This window comes from Oncorhynchus mykiss, chromosome 27 (assembly GCF_013265735.2).
Source record: "Oncorhynchus mykiss isolate Arlee chromosome 27, USDA_OmykA_1.1, whole genome shotgun sequence".
Classification (NCBI taxonomy): domain Eukaryota; kingdom Metazoa; phylum Chordata; class Actinopteri; order Salmoniformes; family Salmonidae; genus Oncorhynchus; species Oncorhynchus mykiss.
The window spans coordinates 895,262-909,575 of NC_048591.1; the positions used below are offsets into that span (position 1 = coordinate 895,262).

At 42.6% G+C, this 14,314-nt stretch overlaps 1 protein-coding gene across 4 annotated transcripts in view; it reads right to left on the reverse strand.

The window, feature by feature from the left end:
• col4a4 (collagen, type IV, alpha 4) overlaps window positions 1-14,314 on the reverse strand; it is a 159,474-nt gene that overhangs the window by 33,764 nt on the left and 111,396 nt on the right. For all 4 annotated transcript variants that reach the window (XM_021587194.2, XM_021587193.2, XM_021587197.2 and 1 more), the window contains 6 exons: window positions 12,138-12,356; window positions 11,724-11,885; window positions 11,418-11,585; window positions 11,065-11,208; window positions 10,690-10,797; window positions 1,301-1,482 (listed from right to left, as the gene is read on the reverse strand). In XM_021587194.2, coding sequence (XP_021442869.2) covers window positions 1,301-1,482; window positions 10,690-10,797; window positions 11,065-11,208; window positions 11,418-11,585; window positions 11,724-11,885; window positions 12,138-12,356 — 983 coding nt within the window. The remainder of the gene's footprint in view (window positions 1-1,300; window positions 1,483-10,689; window positions 10,798-11,064; window positions 11,209-11,417; window positions 11,586-11,723; window positions 11,886-12,137; window positions 12,357-14,314) is intronic.

The window sequence follows — 14,314 nt, forward strand, 5'->3', positions numbered from 1 at the left end:
GTCTCAGAGGTCAGTCAAAAGCGCAGAGAGCATCATGAAGAACAAGGAACACACCAGGCAGGTCCGAGATACTGTTGTGAAGAAGTTTAAAGCCGGATTTGGATACAAAAATATTTCCCAAGCTTTAAACATCCCAAGGAGCACTGTGCAAGCGATAATATTGAAATGGAAGGAGTATCAGACCACTGCAAATCTACCAAGACCTGGCCGTCCCTCTAAACTTTCAGCTCATACAAGGAGAAGACTGATCAGAGATGCAGCCAAGAGGCCCATGATCACTCTGGATGAACTGCAGAGATCTACAGCTGAGGTGGGAGACTCTGTCCATAGGACAACAATCAGCCGTATATTGCACAAATCTGGCCTTTATGGAAGAGTGGCAAGAAGAAAGCCATTTCTTAAAGATATCCATAAAAAGTGTTGTTTAAAGTTTGCCACAAGCCACCTGGGAGACACACCAAACATGTGGAAGAAGGTGCTCTGGTCAGATGAAACCAAAATTGAACTTTTTGGCAACAATGCAAAACGTTATGTTTGGCGTAAAAGCAACACAGCTCATCACCCTGAACACACCATCCCCACTGTCAAACATGGTGGTGGCAGCATCATAGTTTGGGCCTGCTTTTCTTCAGCAGGGACAGGGAAGATGGTTAAAATTGATGAGAAGATGGATGGAGCCAAATACAGGACCATTCTGGAAGAAAACCTGATGGAGTCTGCAAAAGACCTGAGACTGGGACGGAGATTTGTCTTCCAACAAGACAATGATCCAAAACATAAAGCAAAATCCACAATGGAATGGTTCAATAATAAACATATCCAGGTGTTAGAATGGCCAAGTCAAAGTCCAGACCTGAATCCAATCGAGAATCTGTGGAAAGAACTGAAAACTGCTGTTCACAAATGCTCTCCATCCAACCTCACTGAGCTCGAGCTGTTTTGCAAGGAGGAATGGGAAAAGATTTCAGTCTCTCGATGTGCAAAACTGATAGAGACATACCCCAAGCGACTTACAGTTGTAATCGCAGCAAAAGGTGGCGCTACAAAGTATTAACTTAAGGGGGCTGAATAATTTTGCACGCCCAATTTTTCAGTTTTTGATTTGTTAAAAAAGTTTGAAATATCCAATAAATGTCGTTCCACTTCATGATTGTGTCCCACTTGTTGTTGATTCTTCACAAAAAAATACAGTTTTATATCTTTATGTTTGAAGCCTGAAATGTGGCAGAAGGTCGCAAAGTTCAAGGGGGCCGAATACTTTCGCAAGGCACTGTACAGTCGGTACTCTTAACATCCATACCTGATCACCAATCTCTCCAGGGAAGCCTATGATACCCCTCTGGCCAGGCAGGCCAGGTAGTCCAGGTTCACCTGAGGGTCCACATGTACCAGGTGGTCCTTGAGGCCCAGCCTCTATGCCAGGCCTCCCCAAAAGCCCTGGGTACCCTGGTAGACCCCTGCCTCCCGCAGGACCCTTGTCACCTGAAATGGGGTTTACAATAAGCAAGACTGCAGTCAAACTTGCAATTATGCTTGCTGCCAGACAAATACAAAAATGTAAGAAAAATTAACCAGCATATGTGTATGCAACACACTTATTTTATTCAAAACATTAGCCAGCGCAAATACCTAATATTTCAACCTATATGGCTTGTGTAACAGAGAAGATCCTTTCTCTGTCCTGCCTGGGAGTGAACCCCTGACCTTCTTTACAACACTCACAAACACTCCAATCGCTCTACCAAAACCATGGTCTTGATTGAGCAAGGGGCGACACTACTTCCAGTCTCAGGCAGGGTGATGTCGCCACTCAACGCTTGCTCTGGATACTACATCTGCTGCTCTTGACACTCAGTTAAATGTAAACTCAGAAAGAATAACTACAGTGCCTTCAGAAAGTATCCATATATCCCTTTGACTTATTCTCCATTTTGTTAAGTAACAGGCTGAATTCAAAATGGATTAAATAGATGTTTTTCTCTCACCCATCTACAGACAATACCCCATAATGACAAAGAGAAAACATGTTTTTAGAAATGTATGCAAATGCAGAGAACACAAAATACAGAAATATCTCATTTATTTCAGTATTCACACCGCTTTGCTATGACACTCCAAATTGAGCTCAGGTGCATCCAATTTCCTTTGATCATCCTTGAGATGTCAGTCAGTACCACTTGATTGGAGTTCACCTGTGGCCAATTCAATTGTTTGGACATGATTTAGAAATAAACACATCTGTCTACTGAAACTATACTATGAATTCCAAGGAACTGTCCGTAGATTTCTGAGAGAATTGGGACAGCGACACATTTTTGGTTGTTTTGGCTCTTTACTCCAGCACTTTTTGAAATGAAAGGTTACAATGACTATGCGGTTAAAGTGCATACCGTATGCACTTTAACCGCATAGTCATTGTAACCTTTCATTTCAAAAAGTGCTGGAGCTTTAATTTATGGGTATTTTCATCCCTATCAGATGAGCCATTTAGAAATTACAGCACTTTTTGTACATAGTCCCCCCACTTTAGGGGACCAAAGGTATTGGGAAAAATGCACATTAAAAAGTTTGGACACACCTACTCATTCAAGGGTGTTTCTTTATTTTTTTTACATTGTATAATAATAGTGAAGAGATCAAAACTATGAAATGACACATGGAATCATGTAGTAACTAAAAAAAGGTTAAACAAAACTAAATATATTTTATATTTGAGATTCTTCAAAGTAGCCACCCTTTGCCTTGACAGCTTTGCACACTCTTTGTATTCACTCAACCAGTTTCACCTGGAATGCTTTTCCAACAGTCTTGAAGGAGATCCCACATATGCTGAGCACTTGTTGGCTGCTTTTCCGTCACTGTGTGGTCCAACTCATCCCAAACCATCTCAATTGGTCATCTAATGCAGCATTCCATCACTCTCCTTGTTGGTCAAATAGCCTTTACACAGCCTGGAGGTGTGTTGGGTCATTGTCCCGTTGAAAAACAAATGATAGTCCCACCAAGTGGGCGGCAGGTGGTTAGAGCGTTGGACTAGTAACCGAAAGGTTGCAAGATCGAATCCCTGAGCTGAGCTGAAGGTAAAAATCTGTCATTCTGCCCCTGAACAAGGCAGTTAACCCACTGTTCCAAGGCCGTCAATGACAATAAGAATTTTTAACTGACTTGCCTAGTTAAATAAAGGTACAAATATTTTTTTTAAAGTGTAAACCAGTTGGGATGGCGTATCGCTTCAGAATGCTGTGGTAGCCATGCTGGTTAAGTGTGCCTTATATTCTAAATAAATCACTGACAGTGTCACCAGCAAAGCACCTCCTCCTCCATGCTTCACATTGGGAACCGCACATGCGGAGATCCTCCGTTCACCTACTCTGTGTCTCACAAAGATACAGCGATTGGAACCAAAAATGTCATATTTGACCACTGGTTCCAAACTGTTTATAGTCCCAAACATTCAACCTCCAGCTGCGTACCCCCTCTAGGACCAGGGTCAGCGCACTCTGAAATGTTTTTTTTTTTTTTGCCATCATTGCTACACACAGTATGCAATACATTTATTAAACATAAGAATGAGTGTGAGTTTTTGTCACAACCTGGCTTGTGGGAAGTGACAGAGCTCTTACAGGACCAGGGCACAAATAATAATAATCAATAATTTCGCTCTTTATTTTGCCATCTTACATATAAAATCTTATTCACAATTTTTGATGAACAAATAACTCACCACAAGTTAATGAGATGGGTGTGCTTGAAAGGATGCACTGCAATGTTGGCTTGTATTGGCTTGTATTGGAGAGAGTCTCAGTCTTCAATAATTTTCCACACACAGTCTGTGACTGTATTTAGTTTTCATGCTAGTGAGGGCCGAGAATCCACTCTCACATAGGTATGTGGTTGCATATGGCATCAGTGTCTTAACAGCATGATTTGCCAAAGCAGGATACTCTGAGCGCAGCCCTATGCAGAAATCTGGCAGTGGCTTCTGATTAAATAACATTTTCACAGAACCACTTGTTGCAATTTCGATGAGGCTCTCTTGTTCAGATATCGGATTGGAGGCAGGGTATGAAAGGGATAATGAATCCAGTTGTTTGTGTCATCCGTTTCGGGAAAGTGTTTGCGTAATTGCGCACCCAACTCACTCAGGTGCCTCACTATATCACATTTGACATTGTCCGTAAGCTTGAGTTCAATTGCATACAACAAATCATACAATGATGGAAAGACCTGTGGCCTACCTGGCCCACCCAGGTAGGCCAGTCGCGTGAGAAACTCGTCATCATGCAAGCGGTCAAACAAGTGAAAATTATGGTCAGTAAAGAAAACTTTAAGCTCGTCTCTCAATTCCAAAAAACGTGTCAATACTTTGCCCCTTGATAACCAGCGCACTTCTGTATTTTGTAAAAGCGTTACATGGTCACTGCCCATATCACTGCATAGTGCAGAAAATACACAAGAGTTCAGGGGCCTTGCTTTAACAAAGTTAACCATTTTTACTGTAGTGTCCAAAACATATTTCAAGCTGTCAGGCATTCCCTTGGCAGCAAGAGCCTCTCATTGGATGCTGCAGTGTACCCAAGTGGCATCGGGGGCAATTGATTGCATGCGCATTACCACTCTACTATGTCTCCCTGTCATGGATTTTGCGCCATCAGTACAGATACCAACACATCTTGACCACCAAAGTCCATTAGGTGTCACAAAACTGTCCAGTACTTTAAAAATATCCTCTCCTGTTGTCCAGAAGAGGATGTCTTCCTTAATTGACCCCCCATACACGTAACAGACATATACCAGGAGCTGTGCCAGGCTAGCCACGTCTGTTGACTCATCTATCTGTAAAGCATAGAATTCACTGGATTTTATGCGAAGCAGTAATTGTTTCAAAACATCTCCTGCCATGTCACTGATGCGTCGTGAAATAATGTTGTTTGATGAACTCTTTGTCTGTATAGATTTTTTGGCCTTTTCCCCCAGCATTGTCCCAGCCATATCCACGGCAGCAGGAAGAATGAAGTCTTCCACAATAGTATGGGGCTTGCCTGTCCTAGCCACTCGGTAGCTCACCATATAAGACGCTTCTAGCCCCTTCTTATTAATGGTATCTGTTGCTTTTATACATGTCTTACTACTTGAAAGTCGTCTTAATTCTCACTTAAGAAACTCCTGTGGCTTATTTTTCAAATTGGCATGTTTTGTTTCTAAATGTCTGCGCAAGAGTTTCATTGAGTTGTGAGAGGCACTACTCCCAATATAAGTGAACCTCAAATCATTGTAGTTCTAGTAGTTATCATCATATTTGCGCCTCTTCGATGGTCCAACGTCCCTGTCTGATGTTCGGTGCTTTCCCGGGTAAGAGGGCAGTAGCTTTTCGGCTGCATCAGATTCACAACTGTCAGTGTCCGTGCTAGCTGGGCTAACAACAAATGTAGAATTACTGATGCTAGCATTGGATGTGCTCGTGGAAGCAGAATGAGCAGAAGCTACGTTTGGCTACATAGTGGAATTACCGCAAGAGAGTAACGGTTAATGTGATTGGATGTTAATTATTTGACTAGGCTACCTGTATTTGACATTGTGTTGTTATTTCACTGAATGCTAGATGGTTTAATTTTATTTTTGGCAGTGAAACGAGGCTACTCAGGCAAGAAAAAAAACTCACCCAAATGTATAGCCCCGTTGGAAAATATAAATGACTGTATATGTGAAGATTTTTAATTAATTTTTAAATTTGATTTTTTAATGTGAAACACATTTTTATTTGGTGTACCCCGACGGCATTGCGCGTACCCCCAGTTTGGGAATACCTGCATTAGACCAAAGGACAGAATTCCACAGGTGTAATGTCCATTGATTGTGATTCTTGGCCCAAGCAAGTCTCTTTTTATTATTGATGTCCTTTAGTAGTGGTTTCTTTGCAGTAATTTGACCATGAAGGCCTGATTCACACAGTCTTCTCTGAACAGTTGATGTTGAGATGTGTGAAGCATTTATTTGGGCTACAATTTCTGAGGCTGGTAACTGTAATGAAATTATACTCTGCAGCAGAGGTAACTCTGGGTCTTCCTGTGGTGGTCCTCATGAGAGCCAGTTTCATCACAGCGGTTGATGGTTTTTGCTACTGCACCTGAAGAAACTTTCAAAGTACTTGACATTTTCCGTATTGACTGACCTTCATGTCTTAAAGTAATCTCTTGCTTATTTGAGCTGTTCTTGCAAGAATATGGACTTGGTCTTTTACCAAATAGGGTTATCTTCTGGATACCACCCCTACCTTGTCACAACACAAATGACTGGCACAAATGCATCAAGAAGGAAATAAAATTCCACAAATTAACTTTAAACAAGGCACACCTGTTAATTGAAATGCTTTCCAGGTGACTACCTCATGAAGCTGGTTGAGAGAATGCCAAGAGTGTGTAAAGCTGTCATCAAGGAAAAGTGTGGCTACTAGAAGGAAATAGAACATATATTTTGATTTGTTTAACACTTTTTTGGTTACTACAGGATTCCATATGTGTTATTTCATAGTGTTGATGTTTTCACTATTATTTTACTAAGTAGAAAATAGTAAAAATAAAGAATAACCCTGGAATGAGTAGGTGTGTACTAGAAGAAAACACAACAGAAATAAGAATAAGAAATATGAAATACACAAAGTAAGTAAGTAAGCATACTATATACAGGACATATTTTAAAAAGTCAGTTCTAATACCATATTTACACATGCAGGGATACTGGAGTGGTGGGGGTAGGTATGTATAGGGGTAAGGGGACTAGGCAACAGGATATAAGATAAACAGAGTAGTAGCAGTTTGCATGTGAGTGGGTGTGCGGGTGTGTAGAGTCAGTTTATATGTATGTGCATATTACTGTATGTGTGAGTGAGAAAATGATGGAATTAATGTTTGTGTGTGTGTTGGAGTGACTGTGTGTGTGAGTGTGTAGGGTCCTGTGAGTGGGCATAGAGACAGTGAAAATATTGAAACAAAAAGTCAATAAAGATACAAGGTAAACTCGCTCTGTGTAGCTATTTTGTTAACTATTTATCAGTCGTATTGCTTGGGGATAAAAGCTGTTCAATAGCCTGTTGGTGTCAGACTTGATGCACCAGTACCTCTTGCCGGGCGGCAGCAGAAAAAATACCCTATGGCTTGTGTGGTTGGTGTCTTTACGATTCTCCGGGCCTTCTTTTCACACCGCCTGATATATTGGTCCTGGATGGCAGTGAGCTGGGCCCCAGTGATTTACTGGGCTGTCCGCACAACCCTCTGTTGCGTCATGCGATCGAGGGCAGTGCTATTGTCATACCTAACTGTGATGCAGTCAGTCACTTTTCTCTCAACGGTACAGCTGTAGAACCTTTTCAGGATTTGAGGGCCCATGCCAAACTTTATCAACCTTTTGGGGAAGAGGCCTTCTTCATGATTGTGAATTGGACACCAAGAAACTTAGACACCAAGGAACTTGAACCTGTCTACCTGCCCCACTGCCTCCCCGAACCCGTTGATGTGGATGGGGGCATGCTCGCACCCACGTTTCCAGTAGTCCACGATTAGCTCCTTGGTCTTGCTGACGTTGAGGGAGAGGTTGTTGCTCTGGCACCACACTGCCAGGTCACTGACCTTCTCTCTGTAGGCTGACTCATCGTCATCGGTGATCAGGCCTACCACCATCGTGTTGTCAGCAAACTTGAGAATGGTGTTGGAGTCGTGCATGGACACAGTCGTGGGTGAACAGGGAGTACAGGAGGGGACAAAGCACACAACTATGTGGGGCCTCTGTGTTAAGGGTCAGCGTGGTAGAGGGGATATTGCCTATCCTCACCACCTTGGGTCGGCCCATCAGGAAGTCCAGGATCAAGTTGCAGAGGGAGGTGTTCAGACCCAGAGTCCTAAGCTTGGTGACGAGCTTGGAAGGATTAATGGTGTTGAACGCTGATCTGTAGTCAATGAACAGCATTCTCACAAAAGTATTCCTCCTATCTACATGGATGAGGGCAGTGTGGAGAGCAATTGAGATTGCGTCATCTATGGATCTGTTGGGGCGGTATGCAAATTGGAGTGGGTTTAGTGGAATTAATGTGAGCCATAACCAGCCTCTCAAAGCACTTCATGATTACAAAATTGAGTGCTAAAGGGTCGGTAATCATTGTGGCATTAAGCCACTCAACGTCAACAAAACAAAGGAGATGATCGTGGACTTCAGGACACAGCAGAGAGAGCACCCCCCTATCCACATCGACGGGACAGCAGTGGAGAGTGGAAAGTTTTAAGTTCCTCGGTGTACACATCACGGATAAACTGAAATGGTCCACCCCACACAGAAAGTGTGATGAAGAAGGCGCAATATCGCCTCTTCAACTTCAGGAGGCTGAATAAATTTGGCTTGTCACCTAAAACCCTAACAAACCTTTACAGATGCATAATTGAGAGCATCCTGTCGGGCTGTATCACTGCCTGGTATGGAAACTGCACCGCCCTCAACCGTAAGGGTGGTGCAGTCTGCACAACGCATCACCGGGACAAACTACCTGCCCTCCAGGACACCTACAGCACCCGATGTCACAGGAAGGCCAAAAAGATCATCAAGGACAACAACTACCCAAGCCACTGCCTGTTCACCGCACTACCATCCAGAAGGCAAGGTCAGTACAGGTGCATCAAAGCTGGGACCGAGAGACTGAAAAACAGCTTCTATCTATAGGGCATCAGACTGTTAACAGAAATCACTAACACAGAGAGGCTGCTGCCTACATACAGACTCGAATCATCGGCCACTTTAATAAATGGATCACTAGTCACTTTAAATAATGCCACTTTATATCATGTTTACATATCTTACATTACTCATCTCATATGTATATACTGTATTTTATACCATCTATTGCATCTGGCCTATTCCGCTCGGTCATCGCTCATCCATATATTTATATGTACATATTCTTATTCCATCCCTTTAGATTTGTGTGTATTAGGTAGTTGTTGTGGAATTGTTACTTGTTAGAATATTACTGCACTGTCGGAACTAGAAGCACAAGCATTTCGCTACACTCGCATTAACATCTTCTAAACATGTGTATGTGACCAATAACATTTGATTTGATAGAGTTCTTAGGCACAGGGATGATTGTGGTCAATTTGTGGAATTTCTTTCACTCTTAATGCAAGCAGTTGTGTTGTGACAAGATAGGTGTGGTATACAGAAGATATTTGGTAAAAGTCCATATTATGGCAAGAACAGCTCAAATAAGCAAAGAGAAATTAATATGTAAAACTTCAAGAACTACTTCAAGTGCAGTCGCAAAAACCCTGTAGTGTCACCTCTAGCACTGAGATGCAGCGCCTTAGAGCGCTACGCCACTCGAAAACACTACTAAAGGACAGCAATGGACATTAGACCGGTGGACATTTGTCCTTTGGTCTGATGAGTCCAAATATGAGAGTTCTGGTTCGACCGCCGTGTCTTTGTGAGACGCAGAGTAGGTGAACGGATGATCTCCACATGTATAGTTCCCACCGTGAAGCATGGAGGAGGTGGTGTGATGGTGTGGGGGTGCTTTGCTGGTGACATTGTCAGTGATTTATTTAGAATTCAAGGCATTCTGCAGCGATACGCCATACCATCTGGTTTGCGCTTAGAGGTATTATCATTTGTTTTTCAACAGGATAATGACCCAACACACCTCCAGGCTGTGTAAGGGCTATTTGACCAAGAAGGAGGGTGATGGAGTGCTGCATCAAATGATCTGTTATCCACAATCACCCGACCTCAACCCAATTGAGATGGTTTGGGATGAGTTGGACCACAGATTGAAGGAAAAGTAGCCAACAAGTGCTCAGCATATGTGGGAACTCCTTCAAGACTGTTGGAAAAACATTCCAGGTGAAGCTGGTTGAGAGAATACCAAGAGTGTACAAAGCTGTCATGAAGGGAAAAGGTGGCTACTTTGAATTATCTAAAAAATAAAATACATTTTGATTTGTTTAACACTTTTTATGTTAGGTGCACTTCAGATAATAGACGGCATCATGAGGGAGTAAAATTATGTGGATCTATTGAAGCAACATCTCAAGACATCAGTTAAAGCTTGGTTGTATAAATGGGTCTTCCAAATGGACAATGAACCCAAGCATACTTCCAAAGTGACAAAATGGCTTAAGGACAACAAAGTCAAGGTATCGGAGTGGCCATCACAAAGCCCTGACCTCAATCCTATCGGAAATTTGTGGGTAGAACTGAAAAAGCATGTGCGAGCAAGGAGGCCTACAAACCTGACTCAGTTACACTAGCTCTGTCAGGAGGAATGGGCCAAAATTCTACCAATGTTTTGTGGAAAGCTTGTGGAAGGCTACCCGAAAAGTTTGACCCGTTATACAATTTAAAGACAATGCTACCAAATACAAGTTGAGTGTATGTAAACTTCCGACTTCAACTCTATGTAAACTTGATATTTCTGTATTTCATTTTCAATGAATTTGCAAAAATGTCTAAAAACATGTTTTCACTTTGTCAATATGGAGTATTCTGTGTAGTAGATGGGTGAGAGAAAAACATACATTTAATCCATTTTGAATTCAGGCTGTAAAACAACGAAATGTGGAATAAGTCAAGGGGTATGAATAATTTCTAAAGGAACTGTATATTAACACTAGTGAGATTACATGTTGATTGTAGCCTTTCTCTCACCTCTTGGACCAGTGAAGCCATCCAGACCTGGGGGTTCGGGAGCTCCTGGTAGTCCTTTGATCGGAATGAAGTTGGTGTCTCCTGTGTCTCCGGGGGCACCTTTTCTACCTGGAACAGATGGAAAAGTTAGACCATCTCTCTTACAATCACATCTCTACATATAGTGCACAGTAGAATGATAAATGTATGCTATTTGAATGTATTTTTGACAACTTGCTGCAACGCAACTAGGGGGATATTGAAGATTCTCAACTGCACTCCAATGTTATGCAAAAATGGTGCGTCTACAAACTCTTGATCAGAGACATTGTTTTAACGAGCACTGCATTGAATAATGTTATGAGTGTGATTTCTATGTTGACTTTATTCACATACCCTTTTCTCCTTTGAGGCCCTCATCTCCTGGTAAGCCTCGTTTACCGTCAAAGCCCCTCTCTCCTTTCCTTCCCGGGGATCCTAGTGCTCCACTCCTCCCTGGACCACCAACTGACCCATCCCTACCAGGTACCCCTATTATACCTGAACACAGGACGCCATATTGGATATCAGCTCAGCTCTGGCTGCACACATAGGACATAATGGATGCTAATGCTAATGTTTGTTGCATTGGCTGGGACCCCAGATGTCCCCATAGATTACGTTCCAATGTCCATACTTGCAAACCACTTAGACTGTTCATTCGTACTTCTTTTCATAGACTATGTAGAGTGATTTGGTGTCCCTCTCACCTTTCTGCCCTTGAGCCCCGGGTATGCCAGGGTCTCCTAATGGCCCCATGGGGCCCTGGGCTCCAAGGTACCCAGGAAACCCTGGAGAGCCCGGTTTCCCTGCAGCTCCTTTAGGACCCATGCCGGACAGACCCTCCTCTCCGTTATCACCCTTCTCGCCTGCGTAACCTGACACACACACACAGAATTATGATATTACCCAATGAGGCAGACCTAAAAATAAATTCCCTACCACGCACACAAGTACGCACACAAGTTTTTATTTTATTTCTGATTTGAAAAGCTGCTATTGTCAGTAGGACCTACCTGGAGGGCCTATGTCCCCTGTTAGTCCCATGGATCCTTGAAGGCCTGGGGCCCCCTCTTCACACTGTTCAGGGGTGGGCCCTGGGGCCCCATATCTGCCTGTGGCACCACTCTCTCCCTGCTCCCCCTTCCTTCCCGGTGTACCAGGAAGCCCCGCAGCACCTAGAGAAGACAAGTCAACCCTCTCTGAGATCACACATAATGAACTAAAACTTCTCAATTTTTGTGGATAGCTCCTGGTGTTTTTGGTAGTTTCAAGAAAGTTTCTGGTGTTTCTGGTAGTTTCTGGTTTCTCTGACCAGTTGAGAGGCATGTGACTGTACACATTATAAGACTGTCAGCTGTAGTATGCAACACACTACATCATACCTAAAGCAGACATTTCAAAATGTCAATGTTGCTTATTGGTGGTACCTGTTAATCCGATTGGACCGGGTGGACCTGGCACTCCTTTGGGCCCCGACAGACCCAGTACGCCCTTGAGGCCTATAGGTCCTGGAGCACCAGGGACAGAGTCCCCAAATGGGCCCTTCAGTCCTGGAGACCCTCGGAAGCCAGGAGAGCCGGCAGCTCCGTCGTAGCTCAGACCCTCAGCACCAGCCTCTCCAGAGTCTCCAACACACCCCACCGAGCCTGTGGTAGGGAAAGAGAGAACATGATCTAGTGTAAGCTTTAATTCAATTAAATTAACTTAAATTGTTGTGTGGAATGTTACAAGCAACAAAGCACAGTGTCTTAAGGTACGAACACACCACCAAGATTGTTGGTCTGCACGGTAGAGGGACGTTCCTTCACTTGCTAGAACAACAGGTTTCAATGTAGAATCAGCCTGGTTGTTAACTTGACTTTGAGCTAATCAGAAAGCATGAAAGGAGCAACAACGAGAAGGAGAAAATAGGGTACTTTTCCCGGTGACATCCACCCCCTTTCATCTGCAAAACAACTAGAATGTATCTTAACTAAAACAATAAATCTGCATAAAACCTCTGGAAAAAATATATACAGTATAATAATCTAGAGCAAGTCTTAGTTCTGACGTTAGCTTGCTAGCTAAGCCAGTCACACTTCATATTAAATGAATGGGATGGTAAGTGCATCAAGTGCACACAATGATGAACACTAAATGTTTCCTCCATAAGCTAGCTATCTAGCCACTGTAGCTAGTAACATTAATATTAAACCAGTATCTTTAGTTAACTAGCTAGCTGGATATATATGTTGTGCAAGCTAGCAAATTACGATGTTAACTAGTAATGTTACGCAAAACACTGACACATCAAGATTGCAGAGCAGTCTGATCCAAACAAAGACCGGAAGCTTATATAACGTTTCATAAAATCATGTGTTTCATATGCGATATCTCACTGATTCCGCCATGGTCTCAGTGCTTTCATAACACAGATCTCTGCTGGATAAATTACTAACAAATTAACTTTGGATGTTTTTTCCTGAGCAAAGCACTCAAATGGTAACACTTGAACAAGTAGGGATGGTGAGCATCGTGCCGAGTTCGCCAAAAGGCATGGAGCCGAAACCTGCCTTGGTACGTTTTGTTTTTTAAACCAACACTAGTAGCTGCACATTGGTGTTCAAATCATTTGTTTTATTTAGTATATGATAAGATTAGCCTAAATAATGCCATAGACCATGAAATGTGAACCTGGTTTTTCGATCTGAGTTTAGCTTGACCTAGCCAATGACTAACCACTGTGCCACTGTGCCTGTGTTATATCATCATCAATAGCTGCTGTGTATAACTGACCAGTAGGTGTCGCTTATGAGCATTGTGTTAAAGGCTCAGTAATTAACAGCTTTTCAGCTAAATTTGGCCTCAGAAAGCATTGTTTGCCCATGACTAATGCTAATCGTTTAGCTAACATTAGCTAGCAAGCTAGACATTTGGCTAGCTGACACAGGCAGCATGGGATAATTGAGAGTGACTTAATCATCTTGATAGTTATCTAGTTGTGACCATCTAGCTAGTATCATCATGGGGTTTCTACAGATTATTAGCACAGCTGGTTAGGTAACATTGGCTATATAGTAGCATGGACATGCCAAAAAAAGCTTAAAGGCATATTGCGAGATGTTGTCAATTGAGCCTTTTTTGTATTTACCCACAGCCAGTCATGGATGAAAATGTTATGGGTCTGCATGCAGTTTGAAAGAAGTTGCTAACTAGCATTAGCGCAATCGATGACTAGCATTAGCACAATGACTGGAAGTCTACAGGTACAGCAGCAATGGCTCGTGAAACTACCTTCAACTTCCTTCAAACTGCAATATCTCGCACTATCCCTTTAAAGGCCCAGTGCAGTCCAACTATATTTTCCCTGTGTTTTATATATATTTCTACACCGTGACGTTGGAATAATACTTTGCAATTGTGAAAATTATGATAATTAACTTTTAGTGTAAGTTAGAAAAGACCACATGAAATGTTTTGCCTGTTTTGGTGGGATGGAGTTTTGGCATGCCTGGTGACTTCAACAGGTGGTAAATTAGGTAATAGACCAATAAGAAAGAGAGTTCAAAACCTCTCTGCCAATAACAGCTAGTTTTCAGTCCTAGCAAGACAGTCCAAGCAAGAT